Source organism: Leguminivora glycinivorella, chromosome 6 (assembly GCF_023078275.1).
Source record: "Leguminivora glycinivorella isolate SPB_JAAS2020 chromosome 6, LegGlyc_1.1, whole genome shotgun sequence".
In the NCBI taxonomy this organism is placed as follows: Eukaryota; Metazoa; Arthropoda; class Insecta; order Lepidoptera; family Tortricidae; genus Leguminivora; species Leguminivora glycinivorella.
The window spans coordinates 15,598,018-15,618,705 of NC_062976.1; the positions used below are offsets into that span (position 1 = coordinate 15,598,018).

At 36.7% G+C, this 20,688-nt stretch overlaps 2 protein-coding genes across 2 annotated transcripts; both read left to right on the forward strand.

Moving 5' to 3' along the window:
* The first annotated feature begins 4,905 nt into the window (after positions 1-4,905).
* Positions 4,906-6,225, forward strand: LOC125226896. The gene is made up of 3 exons (XM_048131064.1): positions 4,906-5,211; positions 5,559-5,762; positions 6,000-6,225. The coding sequence occupies exons 1-3, from the start codon at positions 5,107-5,109 to the stop codon at positions 6,084-6,086; spliced, it is 396 nt and encodes a 131-aa protein (XP_047987021.1). The 5' UTR covers positions 4,906-5,106; the 3' UTR covers positions 6,087-6,225.
* Positions 6,226-9,896: 3,671 nt separating this feature from the next.
* On the forward strand, positions 9,897-20,468 carry LOC125227399 (carcinine transporter). Its single transcript, XM_048131707.1, has 8 exons — positions 9,897-10,013; positions 10,383-10,619; positions 11,074-11,238; positions 13,054-13,312; positions 13,410-14,036; positions 19,024-19,205; positions 19,588-19,766; positions 20,128-20,468. Exons 1-8 carry the CDS (start codon positions 9,960-9,962, stop codon positions 20,324-20,326), a joined length of 1,902 nt encoding a protein of 633 aa, XP_047987664.1. The 5' UTR covers positions 9,897-9,959; the 3' UTR covers positions 20,327-20,468.
* The last annotated feature ends 220 nt before the right edge of the window (positions 20,469-20,688 follow it).

Below are 20,688 nucleotides of genomic sequence, written 5' to 3' on the forward strand. Positions count from 1 at the left end.
CGATAAGTATTTTGTTTCTACTAAACCTTTAGCAACTATATCTCTACTAAAGTGATAACGAATGTCAATGTGTTTCGACCTATTGTGAAACACTGGGTTGGCCAATAACTTCAGAGCACCTTGATTATCATTGTATATTCTAATCAATGAAATTTTATTTGTAATTTCATGGTATAATGACCGTAAGTACATAGCTTCTTTAATACATTCAGAAATACTAATGAATTCCGATTCACAACTGCTCAAGGACACGCTAGTCTGTTTCTTACTACACCATGAGATTACACTTCCCGACAAAGTGAAACAATATCCTGAATAGGACCTCCTATCAAGAACATTACTGCCCCAGTCTGCATCAACAAACCCGGTAAGCTTTGAATCAGAATCACTACTATACCTGAGGCAATAGTGTTTTGTTTTCTTAAGATAACGCAAAACACGTTTAGCATGAGCCCAATGTTCTTTACCATGGCATTTATTAAACTGGCTCAGATAACCTACACTAAAAGAAATGTCGGGTCGCGTCAAAACTGCTAAGTACATGAGACTACCAATGAGTTGTTGGTAAGGTAATTCAGTATCACAGCACTCACCCTTATCTAAGTTCAACCTTTCCTCCATAGGAGTCTGAACAGTCTTACAGTCTGTCATATTGAACTTATGCAACAACTTGTCGACATAATCTTCTTGATCTAAAGTTATAACATTGTTTTCTTTATCAACACTAACATTCATGCCTAAACACTGTTTCACTTGACCAAGATCTTTTAATTTAAATTGTGAAGACAGTACCTGTTTCAAGCATTTTGTTTCTTCAGCGTTGTTTGAAAAAACAAAGAAATCATCGACATATAGAGCTACTACAGTCAAACCGTTATCGTTTTTCACATATAAACAAGGTTCTAATTTAGACCTAGTATAACCATGCTCGGTTAAACAATCATCTACCCTCCTGTACCACGCTCTTGAGGATTGTTTGAGCCCATATATGGCTCGCTTCAACTTAAGTACCTGCCCTTTACCTACAGGCGAAGGAAAACCTTCTGGTTTCTCCATATAAATATCCTCCTCAAGGTAGCCGTTCAGGAAAGCAGTGGTCACATCTAAATGACAAATATCTAAGTTCAACTGCACAGAGAGAGCAAATAAAAGTCTTAAAGTTGTATGCCTTACCACTGGCGCGAATGTTTCCTCATAGTCCACTCCATACTTCTGAGTATAGCCCTTGGCTACTAACCTGGCTCTGAACCGCACATTGCCCTCACTATCATACTTCTTTTTAAGCACCCACTTGCACTTTACCACACTAGAGTCTTTTGGAATACTGACAAGCTCCCAGGCCTGGTTTTCTTCAAAGCTATTCAACTCTTCTGCCATAGCTTGTCTCCATTGCTCTTTCTCTGGTCCGCGTAAAGCCTCAGATAGTGACAGACCACTGGCATCGTCCCTCGGGCTAGCATCTGAACAAAGATTTGAAGTTCCATACCTTTCAGGAGCTTTTCTTTGTTCTGCTGTTCTCAGGACTGGCCCGGTTCTCTCAGGAGCAGGAACATTATCCGGAACTGAAACACTTTCCGCTGTGGTATCTGGATCCTCATACTCACTAGGATTGATCGAATCATATGATGTATCAGTTAAAGTTCTGGAATTATCTGGACTCTCATCCCCCACTGAACTTTGACATCCTACCTCAGCTTTCTGTATCTGTGGTTGAACTTCAATTTGACAATATGTCACTTTATTTTCAATAATTTTAACATCCCTTGCTGTAAAAAGGTTCTCTTTTCTGGATCAAATAGTCTATATCCTTTGACCCCTTCTGGGTAACCCATTAGGATAGCTTCTTTAGACTTCTTCTGCCACTTCAACCTTTTCTCTTTGGGAATGTGGACCATGACAGTACTGCCGAAAATCCTTAGATGGCTCAGGTCTGGCTGTGTCCCTGTCCACATTTCAAAAGGAGTTTTGTTGTTCAAACCTGAAGCTATTGTCCGGTTCCTTAAGTAAACTGCACAATTACACGCTTCTGCCCAGAACTCTGTGGGTAGCTCAGCATCAAATAATAAGCATCTAGCTTTCTCACAGACCACGCGATTCTGCCGTTCACATAATCCATCTTGTTCGGGTGTATAAGGATTTGTCCTTTGATGCAGTATCCCATTTAGCTTCAGGAACTCGTTGAACTTCTTACTGCAAAATTCAAGACCATTATCACTTCTTATAATCTTAATCTTTTTGTCAAGTTCATTTTCAACTCTAGCTTTAAACTCTTTAAAACAATCAAGAGCTTGACTTTTCTCCTTCAAAAAATAAATAAATGCCATACGACTATAGTCATCCACAAATAGCAAATAATATCTTGATCCTCCAAGAGATTTTACTTCCATTGGACCAGCTATATCCATGTGAATAATATTTAATAAATCCTGACTTCTGTTGCAATTATTAGGAAATGGCAGTCTGCACTGTTTGCCTTCACAACATACCTTGCAATTACTGATGTCTATCTTGCCGCCAATACTGTAGCCTTGCACTGCATCCTTCATTTTCGCCATGTAGGAGCCATTAACATGTGCGAGACGTCGGTGCCAAGTCTCGGCAGACACTGCCATAGCAACGTTGGTCGTATCTTCTGGCATATTCAATTTGTAAACGCCATTTGTCAGAGCGGCCGTAGCAACATGCTGTCCACTTCTATTGTAAATCTTACAATCCTTTTTAGTGAAGTCCACTCTGTTCCCTTTCTTTATCAGTTGGCTGACCGATAAAAGGTTTGTAGTTAAACTCGGTACACATAGAACATCTTCAACTGTTATGTCGAATTCACTATCTGGAGTCACAGTCGCAATCTGTACGTTTCCGGTACACAACACAGGCAAACATGCCTTATTTGCAACTATAATTTCACTAGTTGCCGGCTCGTACGATGCATTCATAACCCAACATTCGTTTGGTGTTAAATGGGTACTAGCGCCACTATCAATATAGTACTCGTCTTTCTTAAAATCGGCACTTAAAAACACAGCACTGAATGCATGAGACTGTTTCCGTATACCAGTTTTATTTTTAACTGAATTCTTTTCGTAATTCGGGCATTGATTTCTATAATGACCCGATTCTTTGCATCTGAAACAATTGACTTTGACATTTCTGACTTTTGTTGTCATTTCGCCGCCATCCTGTTTACCACAGACAAATTTCGTTTTGTTTTTCTTGTTATGTTGGTAACTTGACGTACTCGCGAATGCATTCTCAGTCTCGTTCCCATTCCCTGTCAAATTTGAATTTTTCTCTTCCATGTCTAAAAGCTTTGTTTTGATGGCGTCTGTCGTGATGGAAATGCCGGAATGCTCTATTGCCATAATCATCGGGGAATATTTCTCAGGCAAACCTGCTAATAATAGCGAGCCGATCCACTCATCACTAATGGCAAAACCTGTGCCACTTAATTTCTGACCATTTTCTACCATTTTTGTTACGTATTCTGTCATCGAATTTGAATTTTCGAGCCTTATGGAAATTAAATTTCGTAACAACGTAATTCTTCTGGCGAAACCAGAGTCGTCAAATAAGCTTTTGAGTTTTGTCCACAATTCAAACGTAGTTTTGACACCTTTTACATGGACATACAAGGAAGGGTCGATAGTCAAAATCAATTTCGCACGGGCTTTTTCGTCATCTGCAACTTCTGTACCCGTAGCTTCTGGCTTACGCGTAACAAACTTCTGCGTGCCTTCTAGGATAAGAAAATTCTCTGCTGCGAAAAACCACTCACAATAATTTTCTCGGCCACGTAACTTGGGCACATTCGCCACATAGTTTGGTGACGACATCTCCGGAGATTAGTCACAGATCACTTCACAATATAAATAAATAACACAATACACTGTAAACTGCAATCTAATACTTGACTAAACCCCCCGTATTGATCAATAAAATATACCCATAACCTATTGTTAATCAAATACGTGTAAATGCTCCGAAGATGATTTATTGAGTGACAACTAGAATACAATATCATGAACATCATGTCATATTTAAAATTATATTTAGAACATTGCATTCCTTATTCAAACATACACTGTAGATGGCGCTGCTGGATATTAAAAAACAACATTTATAATATATAGCGCGGTTTAAAATATACCTGCCTAATGTTTTTCTGAACGAAGCCGTAGAACGTATGACTGGATAGTCAGATTATAGAATCATAACTCGCTGGTTTGTTTATCTAACAACAGTCAAAACAAACAGCGTGGATCTACATATTGGCCGTCTTTTCATATATACATTGGTACATACACATACCGTTGTGTATATTCTAGAATCAAGATTCTGCCAAATTCCTATTGTTATTAGTGCTTGCAGCATTGCATACCTACCTACATAATGCTCTTGTGAGGAACATAAATCAGAAAATAGTTTCCTTAGTAGGTTATAAGTACTGTACGAGCAATTATATTACCTACCTAATCTGCGCCATGAAAACGAAAACGATTACTTGTTATTTCAATTGTTAATGTTAATATTAGGTACTTAGATAATGTAATTTAATATAAGGCCAAGTATATAACAATGCATTTATGCACATGACATGATTATGATTTATTCTGTGTTTCAGCGTGTAAACATTGTAAATAAGTAATTAGCAGTAAACCAAAATCAAATCTCAAAAATAAATTGTCAGTTATATTCGACCGAGTCGAGGATTAGTTTGTCATAGGTATACATTATAGACCGATAAGGTATTTAAACAAATACAGTTTAGTCAAGAGTGTTCGGTATTTGGGCCGCAAAGTACGCGTGCGCACCGCTCCGTGGCCGGTTATGTATGCGGCATGCATGTAGGCGGCGCGCGCGAGTCGGCGCCACGACCCGCGGCTCAGCTCAGCCCGTTCTATTTCTATATTGAGAGACAGTCGCTCACTGCCGCTTTCCGCGCATCACCTCTTGCTAATTATACACAAATATAATGTACTTTAATACCCGTAAGAGTAACCGTTAAACGATTAAAATGTACCCGGACTAACCTCTAATGGTGAAATGTGATGGAATTTTGGTGAATCAGTTCGTGAATAGATGAGATAATAATTTGAAGAATAGAGAATGTGGTATCAAGGAGAAGATGATGAGGACGAGGACCTCATGTGCTCGCCAGCGATCCTGGCGCGCCGCGCTTCGGAGAGCTGGATTAACGTGCCTCCAGTGGAGGTAAAACCCAGTAGGAATAGGTGTTAGCCACGATCATCTTGTACGTAATAATAAACTTAAACACGGCAAAGCATATAGGTAAATTATATTAACAAATTGGAATTAGATTATCGTCGCGTTGGGCAGTTTACTTTAATTACTTCAAGACTAAGTCATTTTTAAAACAGATATATTACGGTCGTTTTTTGATTTGTAGATATTAATAAATGTACTTACCAGCAATACGTGCCTAATCGGGTTCATTACCACTACCACTATCGAAAGGTCAAATAACAAAAGTAGGTACACAACACCCATAAACAAATGAAATCGCTTAGAACCAATGGAGCTCCGTTCATACGTTTCAGATGTTAAGCACGCCTCAGACGCTCCAGCGCAAGAAGTCCCTCCCAGACGTAGCGGGCATGCCGCAGGCGGCCAACAGCGGCATGTCGCGCGAGGAGGTCTCCATGCTGGGCTCGGCGCGCCGCGAGGAGGTGCGCCGCATGTACGAGGAGTCGGAGAAGCTGAGAGCCAACCCTCTGCTCTACTTAGTCAGTCCGCAAGTCAAGGTCAGTTATGTTAGATGAAACAAGTTTCGCCGTAAAAAATAATTTAAATAAAGGCATCTCATTACAAAACAAATAAGCTACGTTTGAGAAAGCGTGCACTTCTAAAGTGAATATTTTGCACTCAAAGTTAGCAACATTGTTAAGCAAATAAGCAGTAAGCATCATGAGTTTAAGAAAGGAGAACTGGAAAGAATAACTTATCTTTATTCTTTACTAAAACTCAGGTGTCGTTTTCAGGACTGGTTCTCGCGGCAGCAGCTGGTGATCCTAGTGTTGTTCATCAACATCTCGCTGGGCATCATGTTCTTCAAGCTGCTCACGTAGCGGCGGTGGCGGCGCGCCGCGCCCCCTCAGCGCATATGCGACCACTGTATAAATGTGGAACACATTTTCAAAGTTACCGAAAAATAGCCAAACATTTAATGTTCAAAAGTGTATACATTTTATTACCTACCCGAGCCTTAATTTGATACGAGATTTTGAAACATCTGAAATGAATACGTATTTACTTGTAGTCAATAAGGACTTCGGTTTGCTAGTGTATTTTCTTTGACGTTGTGTAAGTGTAGTACGCGAGCGGGCGGGCCGGCCGGGCGGGCCGCACCCCGTCCCGTCCTCCGGCCCGCGGCGTGTGTCCATAGTCGGGAACATGGACTTGGTATACTTAAGGAGCACGAGATTATCTACCTACGAGTACTTAATCTTTTTCAGCCTGCATATTGTAGGTTTAAGTAATCTTCTATAGTGACTGTATGCTTAAAACTATTGTAAAGAGAACAATTTTAAAACCAGTTTTAATTATACCTACTTCATAAAGACAAGTGACAGTTATAAAAGAAATATTAATTCTCCACACATAATGTACTTTCCAAACCTGAATCTACTGAACGGGATCGCTAAGATTTTTTTTATATAGTTGATTTACATTTATCCGTCAAATTAAAAATGTACCTAATCCCAAATTTTAAATTTGACTATACAATTTTTGACTAGTGAAATTGTAAAACGTGGTGCTTTCATAAAACTATGTGCCCTATATTGATAATGAAGCTAAATTCAATTTTATTATACCTCGAAAGGTGAGCTGAAAATATTTCTTGGTAACCAGAAGCAGTCCAAAGGGTTGTTAGTTCACGTACAATTAATGTAACCTGAGTGATTGTTAAAGCACAAATTATACTAAGTACCTACTTACCAACATGGAAAATGTAAATAATAAATTATTAAACTTTTTTAGGTTAAATCAGATTTAAATAGGTATATTATTTTGCTTGTTATGGTCTTATGATATTCTGGAAGTAATGTTACCTTTATGAGCTTTTTTGTTGTAAAACTATCCTTTTTAGAGATTTTAACTTTTATGTTGACTAGTTGAATTATATATAAAAAGTAAGCCTTTACTTTCTATGTATATGACGTCAATTCTCGTAATCGAAAATTTGTATAGATAGGTACGTATGTTTAAAAAATATTGTTCCCTCGTTTCTATTACAAGGGGCAAGTGTGCGCATGAGCACGCATGGGTGCGTACGCGAGAGACTGTTGAGGGTTTCTGACGACCGAACTAACTTTTATCACGTGCGCAAAACATGCGCCTTTTCCGCGCATTGGTTGATTAGCGATTACATAAAAAAGGGCGCATCCTTTGCGACCGTGGCAAACGCTAGCTTATAGCGGTCTGGTTACGTTGCGTTTTTTACAATACAACGAATCTGTATGGATGACATTCGTTGTAATTCGTTTCAAGAAACAACTTCGTAAGACAAATTTCACGTTTTCATTGTGTAAAAATTTAAGTTATATCTCTAAGAATTTAAAATACTTGTATCAATTTTATCTACGTTTCACAAATAAAATATTTTAACAAAAACGCATTATTTATTTGCTACCGGCTACCGATCAATATTTTATATACAACGTGTTTCCGGTGTCACTCAAAACCTCAGACACCCCAACAGATTTTTATTTTTTTTAACTCATCTTGAGTATTTATCTTTTAATCTGATGATTACTTTTTTTTTAAATTGAATTTTTAGATTTCTGTACAGCTCTACTTGACTTTTAGCTCTGCACTCAATAAAATAATTGCTAACTACCATCATAAACCATAAAACTATTTATTTGTGTACGTTACTGCAACGACATAAGGTTTACCAATAGGCAGCTAAGACGTCATTGTAAAACACTTTAAAGATTTTTCACAGTAAAGCAAATTTAAACCCAATATTCAGAATGACAAGGTTGTAATTAGGCACAAGTTCAATTTGTTATGACTTATGATAAACATTAAGATTAAACTGACAAACAACGTCAAACTCGTAGCGGAAAAAATAATTGCCCAAGTAACCAGCCAGTATTACTTAATACCCCTAAATACTGAAAAAGGTAAACAACCTCTAGCAATGCGATATACACAATGTTGTATTACGAATACAATAGAATAGGCACGTAAAAAATTACTAATAATACTATTTTAAATAAAAATATTACCCCCACCAAGATATAGCTCAATCGATTCTACTCTCGATTCTGAACAAACGGTTTTCAGGTTTTTAGTGTTAAGTGAAACACGGTGTATAAGTATAATAAAAAAATTGAGTTTATTGAAATTAATTGATGACACACAATGTGAGTAGTTGAGTACGCATGAGCGGAACGATTCTGCAATATAATTTTGTTTCGTCTTAAAATTTGTTCCTACTACAGTCTGCAGCGTAGCAACTTTACGCTACAATGAATTGCTGCGCTACGATCGTAGCCGATAACATAGGTTTCCAGGGTGGCTAGCCGAATGGCACAATCGCTCACGAAACGCTCACGAAACGAAGCGCTAGTAGATATCTATCTCTATCGCGCTTGCGTATTGGCGCGACAGAGCCAGCGGCGTATCGCTTTCGTTTGGCGTCGGAGAAATGCCATTCGGCTACGGGGCCCAGGTGCCGTAGCCAAATGGCACTTCTGTGGCGCGAAACAAAAACGAAACGCCGCGAAAGGTAGTCTGGCTCTGTCGCGCCAATACGCACGAGCGATAGAGATAGATATCTACGAGCGTTTCGTTTCGTGAGCGTTTGTGCCATTCGGCTACGTACCCTGGACGTATTTATAGCAAAAAATATTCGTAGAGGCTAAAATACCTTATGAATTTGATTAGCGTGTAGAGCTTGGTAGAGCTTAATGGATTAAATAATCATTATTTATATATTAAATAGTAGTTTGTTCATCATAATCTCTGCACAATACTTTCTTAATGCTGTAACGAACACCCCAGTCACGTACGATAGTACTCTTTATTATACTGTGCCCCAGTGTTCATATCAGTTATCACTAAAACAGTAAAAACGTGTATAACGAACGAAGAAGCAAACTATATTTTATCTTGTGGCACTTTATTTAAGTTTATAAAATTTTATCAATACTACAACAATTTACTGTTAATTTAAAATAAATCAGAATCACAACCTTGCTCTGTGGTTACCGGTCTAATAGGCTAAGCCTTGCACTAGGCCTTGTTCCACTAACACTCAAGCTTAAGCCTCGGTTGTCCTTGATCTGAAAACAGTTCGACCTAAAGTTCTACAATCTGTTTCATGTTATGTGCATTGTGCGTGTTTTAAAATTCGTTAATAGAGGTACCCATTTCAAAGTCATATTTATAACTTTAACTTAATGTTATATAATATATTATGTAAACTTAACATTAAGTTATGGTCCGATGTTGGCGTGATTTAATGTCAACAATATCAATATTCTCTTAGGCAGAATTAGGTACTTACAGAATTTTATTCCAAAAAAGTGTTAAATCGCGTAAAGTGGTCGTTGGCCAATCCGATTCGAAGGACCATTAAATATTAATTAATGTAACCTAAGTAACAATATTACACACTTTTTAGTTTTAAGTTTCTTTTAAACTTTATCGATAGTTTAGCGTGTACTCATATTTCGCGCTGTTTTGTTTTACGGATATGTGATACTAAGTAAGCATAATTACGTATTGACCTGATTTAATTATGGCATGCCCCATTTAGTCGAATTTAAATATGCCCGTAAGGGAAATACAAACTATACGTTGATCAATTAGATTAATACTATATGGCTTCTTCGGCACTAGTCGCCTAATAACTTGACGCGAAAGGACGTCCACGTTTCGTATCGTTGCTGCATATAGTATAGTATATTTATAGTGAAGTAATAACAAGTATGACGAAACAATCAAAGTCTGGATCGGAAAACCGTTCTCAAGATAAAATCACGGTAATCGTTCGATTAAATTAAATATTATAAAGTATATAAAATTAAATATGTAAATCACCGATGCCTAGGCATCTTTAGAGACGTCCAGAGATATGCAGAGGGTAGCGGGCGCTATTAATTAATGATCAAAATTTCATTGAAAATCTTATTGCTGGGCTGAAATACATGTGTAAAAAATATATTGTAACATTTTCCCCAAAGTTAGCACATATGTAAAACTGATGTAAAAGTATTTACAGTTCTTAATTTACAAAATATAAGCTAGGAAATTGCTCCAATAGTAATATTCATTACTTTTACTTTGGGTACCTACCTAGCCGCCTTAGGGCAATATTATGTAAAAACAATCATATTTTATTTTAAACTTAGAACCCCGAAACAAGTGAAGACGCAATCGACTTAGATGACTTGTTACCGAAAATCGGCGAGTTCGGTATTTACCAGAAGCTGCTGCTGTGGCTGGTGTGTTTGCCAGCGTGTTTACCGTGCGGGTTCTGTGCCTTCAACCAGCTTTTCATGACAGACGTGCCGGCGCACTGGTGCAAGGTGCCCGAGCTACAGAACATCTCAGAAACGTATCGGAAAACTCTGTCCATACCGAAAAAGGTAGGTGCACAATCCTTGATTTGCAAGAGAACGAAACTCATCTGTATGGTTTGCAACACAAACAAATATTCCGGATCTTTGATTTAAAAGCAACATGATGAAAATGTAAAGAGGACAAGTAAGTTTATTCATTGTATTGCAAATATTACATCTGAATATTTGAATTTGTAATACTTATAGAAGCAATTGGTTGAATTATTCCTATTAATACTATACCTACTTACTATAAATAAATTAGATAGTAAAAAACTCTGTATCATGCAGATATTACTTACCTCTTGGAGTCTTGGCGCTTCTGCCCATATTAAGTCTTTGGTATGAAGACATCCTGAGGACCGGGGAAAGACATACGATCAAGCAGAGCTAAGTTGCTAAGCAGTTAGTTCAAATGCTGTAAAATTAATATAATCAAATTATTTTAATATTTAGTGAATAACTTTTCCAATAATTTCAGGCGGACAACGTGACATACGAAAGATGTTTGCGATATTCCGTTAATTGGACAAAAATTATAGAATCTGGAAATAATTTAGAACCGAACAGTAGTTGGCCCACGGAACCCTGTTTAGATGGCTATGAGTATGATACATCAGAGGTAATATCTTCAATCGTCATTGATGTAAGTATAATATTGATGAAGTACTAAAATAAAATAAGCACTATTTTCACAAAACAATAAAATTGGAATACATTTGATTTAATTTATTTTTGTATTCGGTACCAGCCGTGTTCCTCGCCTTACTCTTTATTGCCTGTTTGCCCCACCCAACTTTACGCGGGCTGGCCCCGACTCCAAAAATAATTGTTTTTTTTTTATAATTTCGAAGTTTAAATTATTGCAATCTGATTTCAAAGGTTTAATTTTTCACCACACCAACACGAACAAAATACTGACTATAAAACATCAAACTAAATCAAGTCGAAAATCGAAATAATAATTATTAATTTATATATAGTATTGTGACTACATAAAAAAAACACAAATCAAAATATTTGTTAAAATAATTTGATTTGTTCCCATAGTTGCGTAAATCAAGTCGATCAATCTATCCAATATTTATACAGGGTGTAAACCTAATACGGGCGAACCTCTTAACGGTGGTGAGTATAGGACATAAAAAAAACCGGCCAAGTGCGAGTCGGACTCGCCCACCGAGGGTTCCGTACAAACTTTCTTTCAAACTACCTAGTAAAAATAATCTCATATTTTCATATAACTCTAATGACTTGACTAGAAGACAAAAGTATAGGCACTAATGAGTATTATTGTGTATAGCGCCATCTCCCGGTCAATTTGCTAACTAATTTGCGCGACCTGGTTTTTCAGGGATAATTCTTTATAATGTTAACCGATTTCAACAGTTTTTACTTTATTGGACTGAAGATGGTTTACGTAACATCTCGTATTAATTTGTAGTACGATATACATCCGCAAGGGTGGGTAAATTGAAACTAAAAATCTGAAAAGTTTTTTGTGAATTAAAAAAAAAGTATTCAAAATACAAACACGATTATATTTTTCCTGTAATATTTAGCATAAAACCAATGTTTACTAAAATTTTCATAATTTTTCGTTGTTAAACTTCGGAGATAAGGGGGGGGCGTTATTTTTTTACATTTTCCTTCAAAATTCTTTTTTTTTTCCACAACAAAAAAATTATAAAAAATAGCTTATTTACGTTCAATTTGAGCTCTCTCCAACGATACCCCATTTGACCTAGTAACTTGAAATTTACAGTTTGCCCCCCTTTCATTTTGGCTATTTTCTACAGTTAAAATTAATATATTTAAAAAAATTATACTTTCTATTTGTAGAGGTTTACAATGTTCACAACTATTCCAAATTTCAAGTTGATAGCATTAGTAGTTCTCGAGATATTTAGGAATGTGACAGACGGACACAGTCGCACCATAAGGGTTCCTGTTGTACCTTTTTGGTACGGAACCCTAAAAATGGAATTAGATAACTTTTACTTAAAATTGAAATATTTTTTATCCATACAAATTAATTCGGCCCGCAACGCAATGCAAACACACTCGCGTTAAACGCTCGTTGACAGTTGTGATTGATTGTCATCGCAACCACGTTTACAGTACATTGCTGCTAGGAAATTTTTCAAAAATTAATTATGGGCTGAAAATTAAGAGTAACTCAAAAACACCCCTTAATTAATGATAACAATATTGAATTATATGCCTGGTTTCATTTATCGCCCTTATTACGTTTACGCACTGTATGATTTAAAAAAACTGTTGGATAAATTCTACCAGCCAGCTCAAGGCATTAAGTTAAAATTTGTATGAAATTACTTTGCACTCTCGTGGATAAAATGCAATTTTGCTATCCGTTTACAAATAGCAAAATTTATCTTTACCAGTTGGTGTGGTGAAAAAGCATTTGTTCGTATGAAAGATTTTGTTTTTATTAATACAGTTCGACCTCGTTTGCGAATACGACGTCTATCCCACACTCGGCCTAGTCGCTTTAAACGTCGGAGGTCCAATAGGCGTGTACGGTTTCGGGCTCCTTAACGACCGCATCGGACGGAAAAAGTCTTTCTTCACCTGCCTGACCACCCTGCTTGTTGGAAGCATCACCACTGCCTATGCTCACGAGTACTGGGTGTGGGTGCTGGCGAGAGTTATTGTGGGCCTGACTATTCCCGCTGTATACCAAATACCATTTATTATTTGTGAGTCTACCTCTCTTATGATACCTTACCGCAAATAGCTTTTCGTATCGTTAATTTTTAAACATCCATTTACTAACTACGCATCATTTTCTTTCAGCTCTCGAACTAGCTGGCCCAAACTATAGATCATTCGTGACTGTCATGACCTGCATATTTTACACTTTGGGACTGATTCTTTTATCCGTAGTAACATATTTTCTGCGAGACTGGCGCTCACTAGCCCTGGCTACTTCAGTGCCTTTTCTATTTTATTACTTATACTGGTTTGTGTTACCAGAGTCACCAAGATGGTTACTGATGAGAGAACGGTTTGAAGAGGCAAATGATATACTTAAATCAATAGCCAGAGTCAATGGCAAACAAATGCCTGTAGAGTACACAGAGAGACTTCAAAAACAAGTGCTGGAGCAAAAAGAAATGGGGAAGAAGGAAGTCAAGGTAGCAAGCGTATTTGCTCTATGTCGAACGCCTAACATGCGACTAAAAACATTGTTGATTACTTTGAACTGGTGTGCTTCAGAAATGGTATATGTTGGTTTAAGTTACTATGGCCCGGCTATTGGCAGCAACCAGTATATGAGCTTCTTTTTATCTTCGGCTGTAGAGATACCCAGCTATTTGGTTTGCTGGGTTCTCATGGATAGAATTGGCCGGAGATGGCCACTTTGCTTATCCATGGTCATCAGCGGATTCTTTTGTATAGCTACAGTGTTATTGCCGAGTGGTAAGTTAATGTGGATAATATGTATATCCTTGTGGTAAGATCAATGGATCTCGTATTTTATTTCTATTTTAAATTTTATTACTATTTTTACCATGCATTAATCAAATAAAATATTAAATTAATGTATCTCGTATCCTTTGTCGGCCATCGCAAACTATTGAGGTCAAAGGGATTAGTGTCCTCTACGCAATGTATTTCGTAGCGCTACGCCGTAGCGCGTATTGCAAGTCCTCTTTCCACTTAACTTATCAGCAATTTTTGTAGTAGCGCCAAAGCGTAGTAAGTGTAATAACTACCTAATTTACAAGCACATTCTTCATTTTTAGGGTTCCGTACCAAAAGGTAGAAAAGGAACCCTTATGGTGCGACTCTGTCCGTCTGTCCGTCTGTCACATTTCTAAATATCTCGAGAACTACTTATGCTATCAACTTGAAAATTGGAATAGTGATGAAAATTGTTAACCTCTACAAACTTGAAGGATTATTTTTTTTATTTATTAATATTAACTATACAAAATGGCCAATATGAAAGGGGGGCAAATTGTAAATGTCAAGTAACTAGGTCAAGTGGGGTATCTTTAGAAAGAACTCAAATTGTACATTTTAAAAAAATCTTTATAATTTTTTTGTTGTGGAAAAAAAAAAATTATGAAGGAAAATGTAAAAAAAATACCGTTCCCCCCCCCTTATCTCCGAAGTTTACCAATATAAATTTATTAAATTTTCACCAAACATGGCTATTATTCTGAATATTACAGGAAAAATAAAATCGTACAAGTATCTTGAAAACTTTTTTTTTTATTTATAAAAAACCTTTCAGATTTACATTTTCAATTTTTACACCCTTGTTGAGGGTGTTTGTTGGACCTGTATTTTTAACAAAATAACAATAAAATTACCTGCTTTCAAATAGAGGCAAAATAGTTAAAATCGGTTCACGCAATAATCAATTATTCCATAAAAATCATCTTCCATACTAACTCGCTCACAATAGTTTACTCAATTTTCCGATAGATGTCGCTGTACGTTGAACGCTCATTTCCTACATCGCGTTTTTCCTGTAGGCCTAGCACATGATTGCCGCGAGATTATGTCGCCGCGAGATAGATACTGGGGACGCTATTGCACAACACCCTGCATTTTATGATTAAGCACTGAGACTTGGCACAGGTTGTTCCTTGGGTGGCCCTGAGTAGATAAAGATCGGGAGGCATCGAGAGCCCCCCTTAATTTAGGAGGGAAGAGGGGGGGAAGGCTGGCGCCGCCGCGCTTCCTTTGAAACCATATTTCTCTAAAACTATACAAAATAGGGCATGCGATATATCATTTTCGGATAAATGAAGGACGAGGAATTCATTTTTGGAAGAAAAAAAATGTATTTTAGAACAAAAATACAAAATAAAATGGGAAAATCTGAAAACGAGATTTTTTTTTATACATATTATTGCACGTTTTATGAAAACTGTAATGGTTTTTTCTAAATAAAAAATATTATTTAATAGCTACATTTATCTTGTTTTAGAAAATATATAATTTGTTATATAAATATATTATAGAACGAGTGATAAAAAATAATTTACATCGCCCGATAGGGTGATTTGAATGCTCATTTCAATAAGTTTTGTCAATGATTTCAGGTATAATCACTATTTTTAACACACGAAAGCCGTAATCATTGTAGTTTATGGCTAGTTAGTGATTAATGTACTTAAAATAAAAAAAAATACAAAAATTTTAAAAAATATTAAAAATGTGATATTTTTTTTTACATTATCCTATTTTTTTTCTTTCTACAGAATATATATCTAAAAGCGATAAATATTAATAAAAAGCCACATTTATACAGTTTATAAAAATATATAGTTTGTTATATAAATATATTACGAAACGCGAGATAAAAAATAATGAAAATGAAAATTTTAATGTTCGGGTCAGCTTGCACTATTCGATGAGGTGAGGTAAAGGTACTACCCGCTATGCAGTGGAGTTCGTCTAGTAATACAGAAATATACTTATTCTAATAATGTTTACACATGTAGGTATATCACGACATTCACGACCCAGTACAGAAAATTGTAAAACTCCTATAATATAGTTTATTTTGATTGTAAAATAAAATTGCATCTGACTTATATTGCAAAAAAAATGTCTTAATCACGTTCTCCTCTCCTAAAGCAGTTCTGCATGCATAGGCTTGAAGATTTTTTAGTTTACTAGCAGAATTTAGTTACTTCCTTTGGGCCCCCTTAAATCGGTTATCTATCTATCTATAGCAGCCTCTAAAGCGCCCGTCTTCGGACATAGGCCTCCTCTCCATTCCTCCACGCTTGTCGGTCCATTGCCATCCGCATCCAGTTATCGCCAGCTAGTTGGCAGATGTCGTCTCTCCATCTAAGGGGGGGCTTGCCGCGACCGCGGGTGTTAGCGGGCTTCCACACCATAGTTCGTCTCGCCCAGCGACTATGGTCCATCCAATAAATCGGTTATATGGTCGGTATTATGGTAAATCGGTTATACCCATCCATAAAAGATAAAATAAAAATCGTCATATTCTTCCTTTCAGTATCAATGATAGTTATTAATAGTGCCATAAAAAATAAACTAGATTCGTATTAGCATTAAACATTAATGATTTTTGAACTAAGACATTGCTTTTGTACAAAGGAGAACCTCAAAAAAATGGTCTGACGAAAACATTTGTATCGGGGCTAGTACTCAAGGCTCTCAAAAAGTGTAGCTATTTTGAGTTATTCAAATAAAACAACATGAATAGTCTGAATTTAATTATGTATATATCACAACATCCACTGCATAAGCACATCAGCTCCGAACATTTAATTTAAAAAGTCTTTTTTTACGGTTGCACCTTACGCAGTACTGTTTTTTATTACACCTGCATCCGACTTATATTGACCGGGATATAGACCGTGATTACCTTTTTGATTTTTGTCGAGCTCCCGATATTTCGACGCAGTTGCATACAATATAGTCCGTGATCATGATGCATGCAACTGCGTCGAAATATCGGGAGCTCGACAAAAATCAAAAAGGTAATCACGGTCTATATCCCGGTCAATATAAGTCTAATGAAAATAACCGTGAATCATTCAAAACTCTTACACCTGCATCCGACAATTTCGAGGCATGTTTCTGCAGCAACAGGCAACGTTGCGGGCAAGTAGGCTCCCAAATCCCAATTGTTACAGACTTTCGTCCAGCCACAAGTAGCAAATAATAGCAAATTTAGAATTGGGTTTAGTTGACCCCATAAATGGACACCTTGATATACCTATAACCCTTACAAAAATGGTGCAAGGCAGCTTTTGTCGGTGAAATGCTGTTAATTTGGCGGTCTTTTTTGGTTAATAACTATTTTCGGCACTCGTTAACCAAAGTACAGGACGCAGATCTGGAATAATAAATATGTCAAGTAAGAATTATCCATAAATTATGCAAATACTACTATTTCACAAGATGTATTAGGATCAGATGTATATATCTGACCTATCATATCAATCGATCATTTCATGTAAAATAAATTAAATTCAGACTATATAGGAGTATGTTGTTTAATTTGAAGTACTCTAAATAACTACACTTTTTGAGAGCTTTGAGTACCTTTACCTCACCTCATCGAATCATACAAGCTGACCCGTACCGTACATCAAGATCGCCCTGCCACGTCACTTTCATTATTTTTTATCTCGCGTTTCGTAATATATTTATGTAACAAACTATATATTTTTATAAACTACATAAATGTGGTTTTTTATTCATATTTATTGCTTTTAGATATATATTGTATAGAAAGAACAAAATAGGATAATGTTATAAAAAAGTTATCACATTTTTATTTTTTTTAATTTTTGTATTTTTTTTATTTTAAGTACATTAATCATTAAAATAGCCATAAACTACAATGATTACGGCTTTCGTGTGTTAAAAATAGTGATTATACCTGAAATCATCGACAAAACTTATTGAAATGAGCATTCAAATCACCCTATCGGGCGATGTAAATTATTTTTTATCACTCGTCCTATAATATATTTCTATAACAAATTATACATTTTCTAAAACTAGATAAATGTAGCTATTAAATAATATTTTTTATTTAGAAAAAACCATTACAGTTTTCATAAAATGTGCAATAATATGTGTAAAAAAAAAATCTCATTTTCAGATTTTCCCATTTTATTTTGTATTTTTGTTCTAAAATACATTTTTTTTCTTCCAAAAATGAATTCCTCGTCCTTCATTTATCCGAAAATGATATATCGCATGCCCAATTTTGTATAGTTTTAGAGAAATATGGTTTCAAAGGAAGCGCGAAGGCGCCAGCCTTCCCCCCCACCTCCCTCCTAAATTAAGGGGGGCTCTCGATGCCTCCCGATCTTTATCTACTCAAGGCCACCCAATGAACAACTGTGCCAAGTCTCAGTGCTTAATCATAAAATGCAGGGTTCCCATACAAGACATAGCAATAGCGTCCCCAGTAAGATGACACGTCTTCTTCTAACTGTATTAATGACATAAGGATGGGTAGTCTATCTCGCGGCGACATACTCTCGCGGCAATCATGTGCTAACCCTACTGATATAATGAGGTCGGTTCAGGAGCGTCCTTGCTACATGTCGTTAGTCGTAAACTATTGAAGTCGAATAGTCTTGATTTTATTCGGACGTTGTCTAAGAATAAAATTGTATATTAAAATATTACTTGTTATTTGGGAAATTGAGTCTTGAGGGATTTAGTCAAATCTGTAGAGTTCTATGAATAACATTTTGATGATTCAACTACCTATTGAAAGTTTGTACGGAACCCTCGGTGAGCGAGTCCGACTCGCACTTGACCGGTTTTTTTACTATGACGCGTATAGTTTATAAATTAGAGAAAGATCCATGTTTAATCGAGAACTACGCCTGTATATATTATTCTTCGCTGTATAATAAATATAGGTGCCGCCTAACCACGGATATTTTTGCAGATGCTCAAACAGCAACCCTGATTCTGTACTTAATATCCAAGTGTTTTATATCCGCCTCCTTCCTGATAATATACCCGTACGCCGGCGAGCTGTACCCGACCGAGCTTCGCGGCGTGGGCATCGGCACGTCCGCCTACATAGGCGGCTTGGGACTTATTGTCATACCTTTTATTAACTACCTGGTAAGAATAATTTTTGAAACCTCATCACCCGCTCATCTAATATGTACGTGTATTTGAAGTTGTTATTATTTTACTATACATCATGATTAGATCTGCATACGATATGGATCGGATCTATTTCTTATTCTTTGAATAAACGCCACTTTTAACACATCCCTAGTCAAACTTCTACAATACTTTGATAGTTTTACAGTAGTTTGGTAACTTTGGTAGTTGTTCAGTATGACCCTTATATTCAATTCACCCCAAAAATGATTACTGCGACTACGACTAATGAAACGCCTGTTTATCACAAGCGCAACTTTTCGGATCATTTTATAGATAACTGTTATTAAATATAGGTAAGCTACGGTAAGCAAACTTGTCTTTCCACTATTTCCAGGGTTCAAGTAATCTTGTGTTACCACTAGTAGTGATGGGAGCGCTATCAGTCGTGGGTGGTTTGACAGCCCTGCGTCTGCCGGAGACACTCAACACTCCACTTCCTCAGACTGCCGAAGAGGGGGAAGAATTCGGGAAAGATTGGAGCTATAAGGACTGTATGGTCTGCGGAGAGCAAAGGTAACAAACCGTAGTAGTTAGTGGTAGTATATTGGTTATAATGGTTATAGTTAGGTACCTATGCGTCTTGGCTCCAACCTTTAGTAAGGCAAATCAAAATTAAATGCTTCCAAAGGAAAAATGAAAATGTATCTACGATGGTTCACCCTTCGCGCAAACTCATTGACTTTACGTCTGAAGAAACTCGAGAAGGGATTCCGTTTGGCATCCTGAGCTGCTCTGTGGAGCGTGATCCTTCAAATAGGAGCAAAAGAGGTTTATTACCCTCCCTCTGACCTCGGGTTCGAACTGTACGTCCTCTTTACGAGTTGTGTTCTTTGTAATATTTAACTACACACATTCGTGATTTCTACTGTTTCAGGACTGTAGCTGCATCAGAATCTTATGAAAATCTAGACCAAATGGAACTAACCCAAGCACCATTAATGGAAGACCAGGATCAAGTGCCCGAACTGCTCTCACGAAGAAGGAGCTCCATGCGCAAATTAACAAGACAAAACAGCATTTTAGAAACGCAGAGAGATATTGATGGAAATATGAGAATGACTTATTGGTTTTGAATTAATATAACGTAGAATACATCTTAGCCACTTATATGCGCAAACTATATGTTTATTTAACTGCACCCCGTACTAATATTTTTAAATTTTAACTTCTAACAACACCCATATACAAAAAAATTTCATGCTGGTTGTAATTTTTGTAACCCGTAAAATTTGAGGTGAGCATATTAAACTTTTTGTTTTGACAAGCAGAAACACCACTCGATGCCACTGGACTTAGAAATTAAAAGTGGAAAATGGCTGGCTTGGCATTATTCGAACCCCTTGTTCTGGTTATGAGTTCAAGTCTCACCCAAGGTAGTAATTTTCTAAGGTGATCATATAAAAACGGTCAAACAAACAAACATTAAAATAGGCTT

Bases quoted from the DNA above. Each gene is read 5' to 3' on its own strand.
- LOC125226896 (XM_048131064.1), top strand. From the start codon at position 5,107: ATGTGGTATCAAGGAGAAGATGATGAGGACGAGGACCTCATGTGCTCG. The intron at 5,212-5,558 runs GTAAAACCCAGT...CATACGTTTCAG, and splicing joins TTAACGTGCCTCCAGTGGAG to ATGTTAAGCACGCCTCAGAC. The intron at 5,763-5,999 runs GTCAGTTATGTT...TGTCGTTTTCAG, and splicing joins TAGTCAGTCCGCAAGTCAAG to GACTGGTTCTCGCGGCAGCA.
- LOC125227399 (XM_048131707.1), top strand. From the start codon at position 9,960: ATGACGAAACAATCAAAGTCTGGATCGGAAAACCGTTCTCAAGATAAA. The intron at 10,014-10,382 runs GTAATCGTTCGA...TTTTAAACTTAG, and splicing joins GTTCTCAAGATAAAATCACG to AACCCCGAAACAAGTGAAGA. The intron at 13,313-13,409 runs GTGAGTCTACCT...ATTTTCTTTCAG, and splicing joins CCAAATACCATTTATTATTT to CTCTCGAACTAGCTGGCCCA.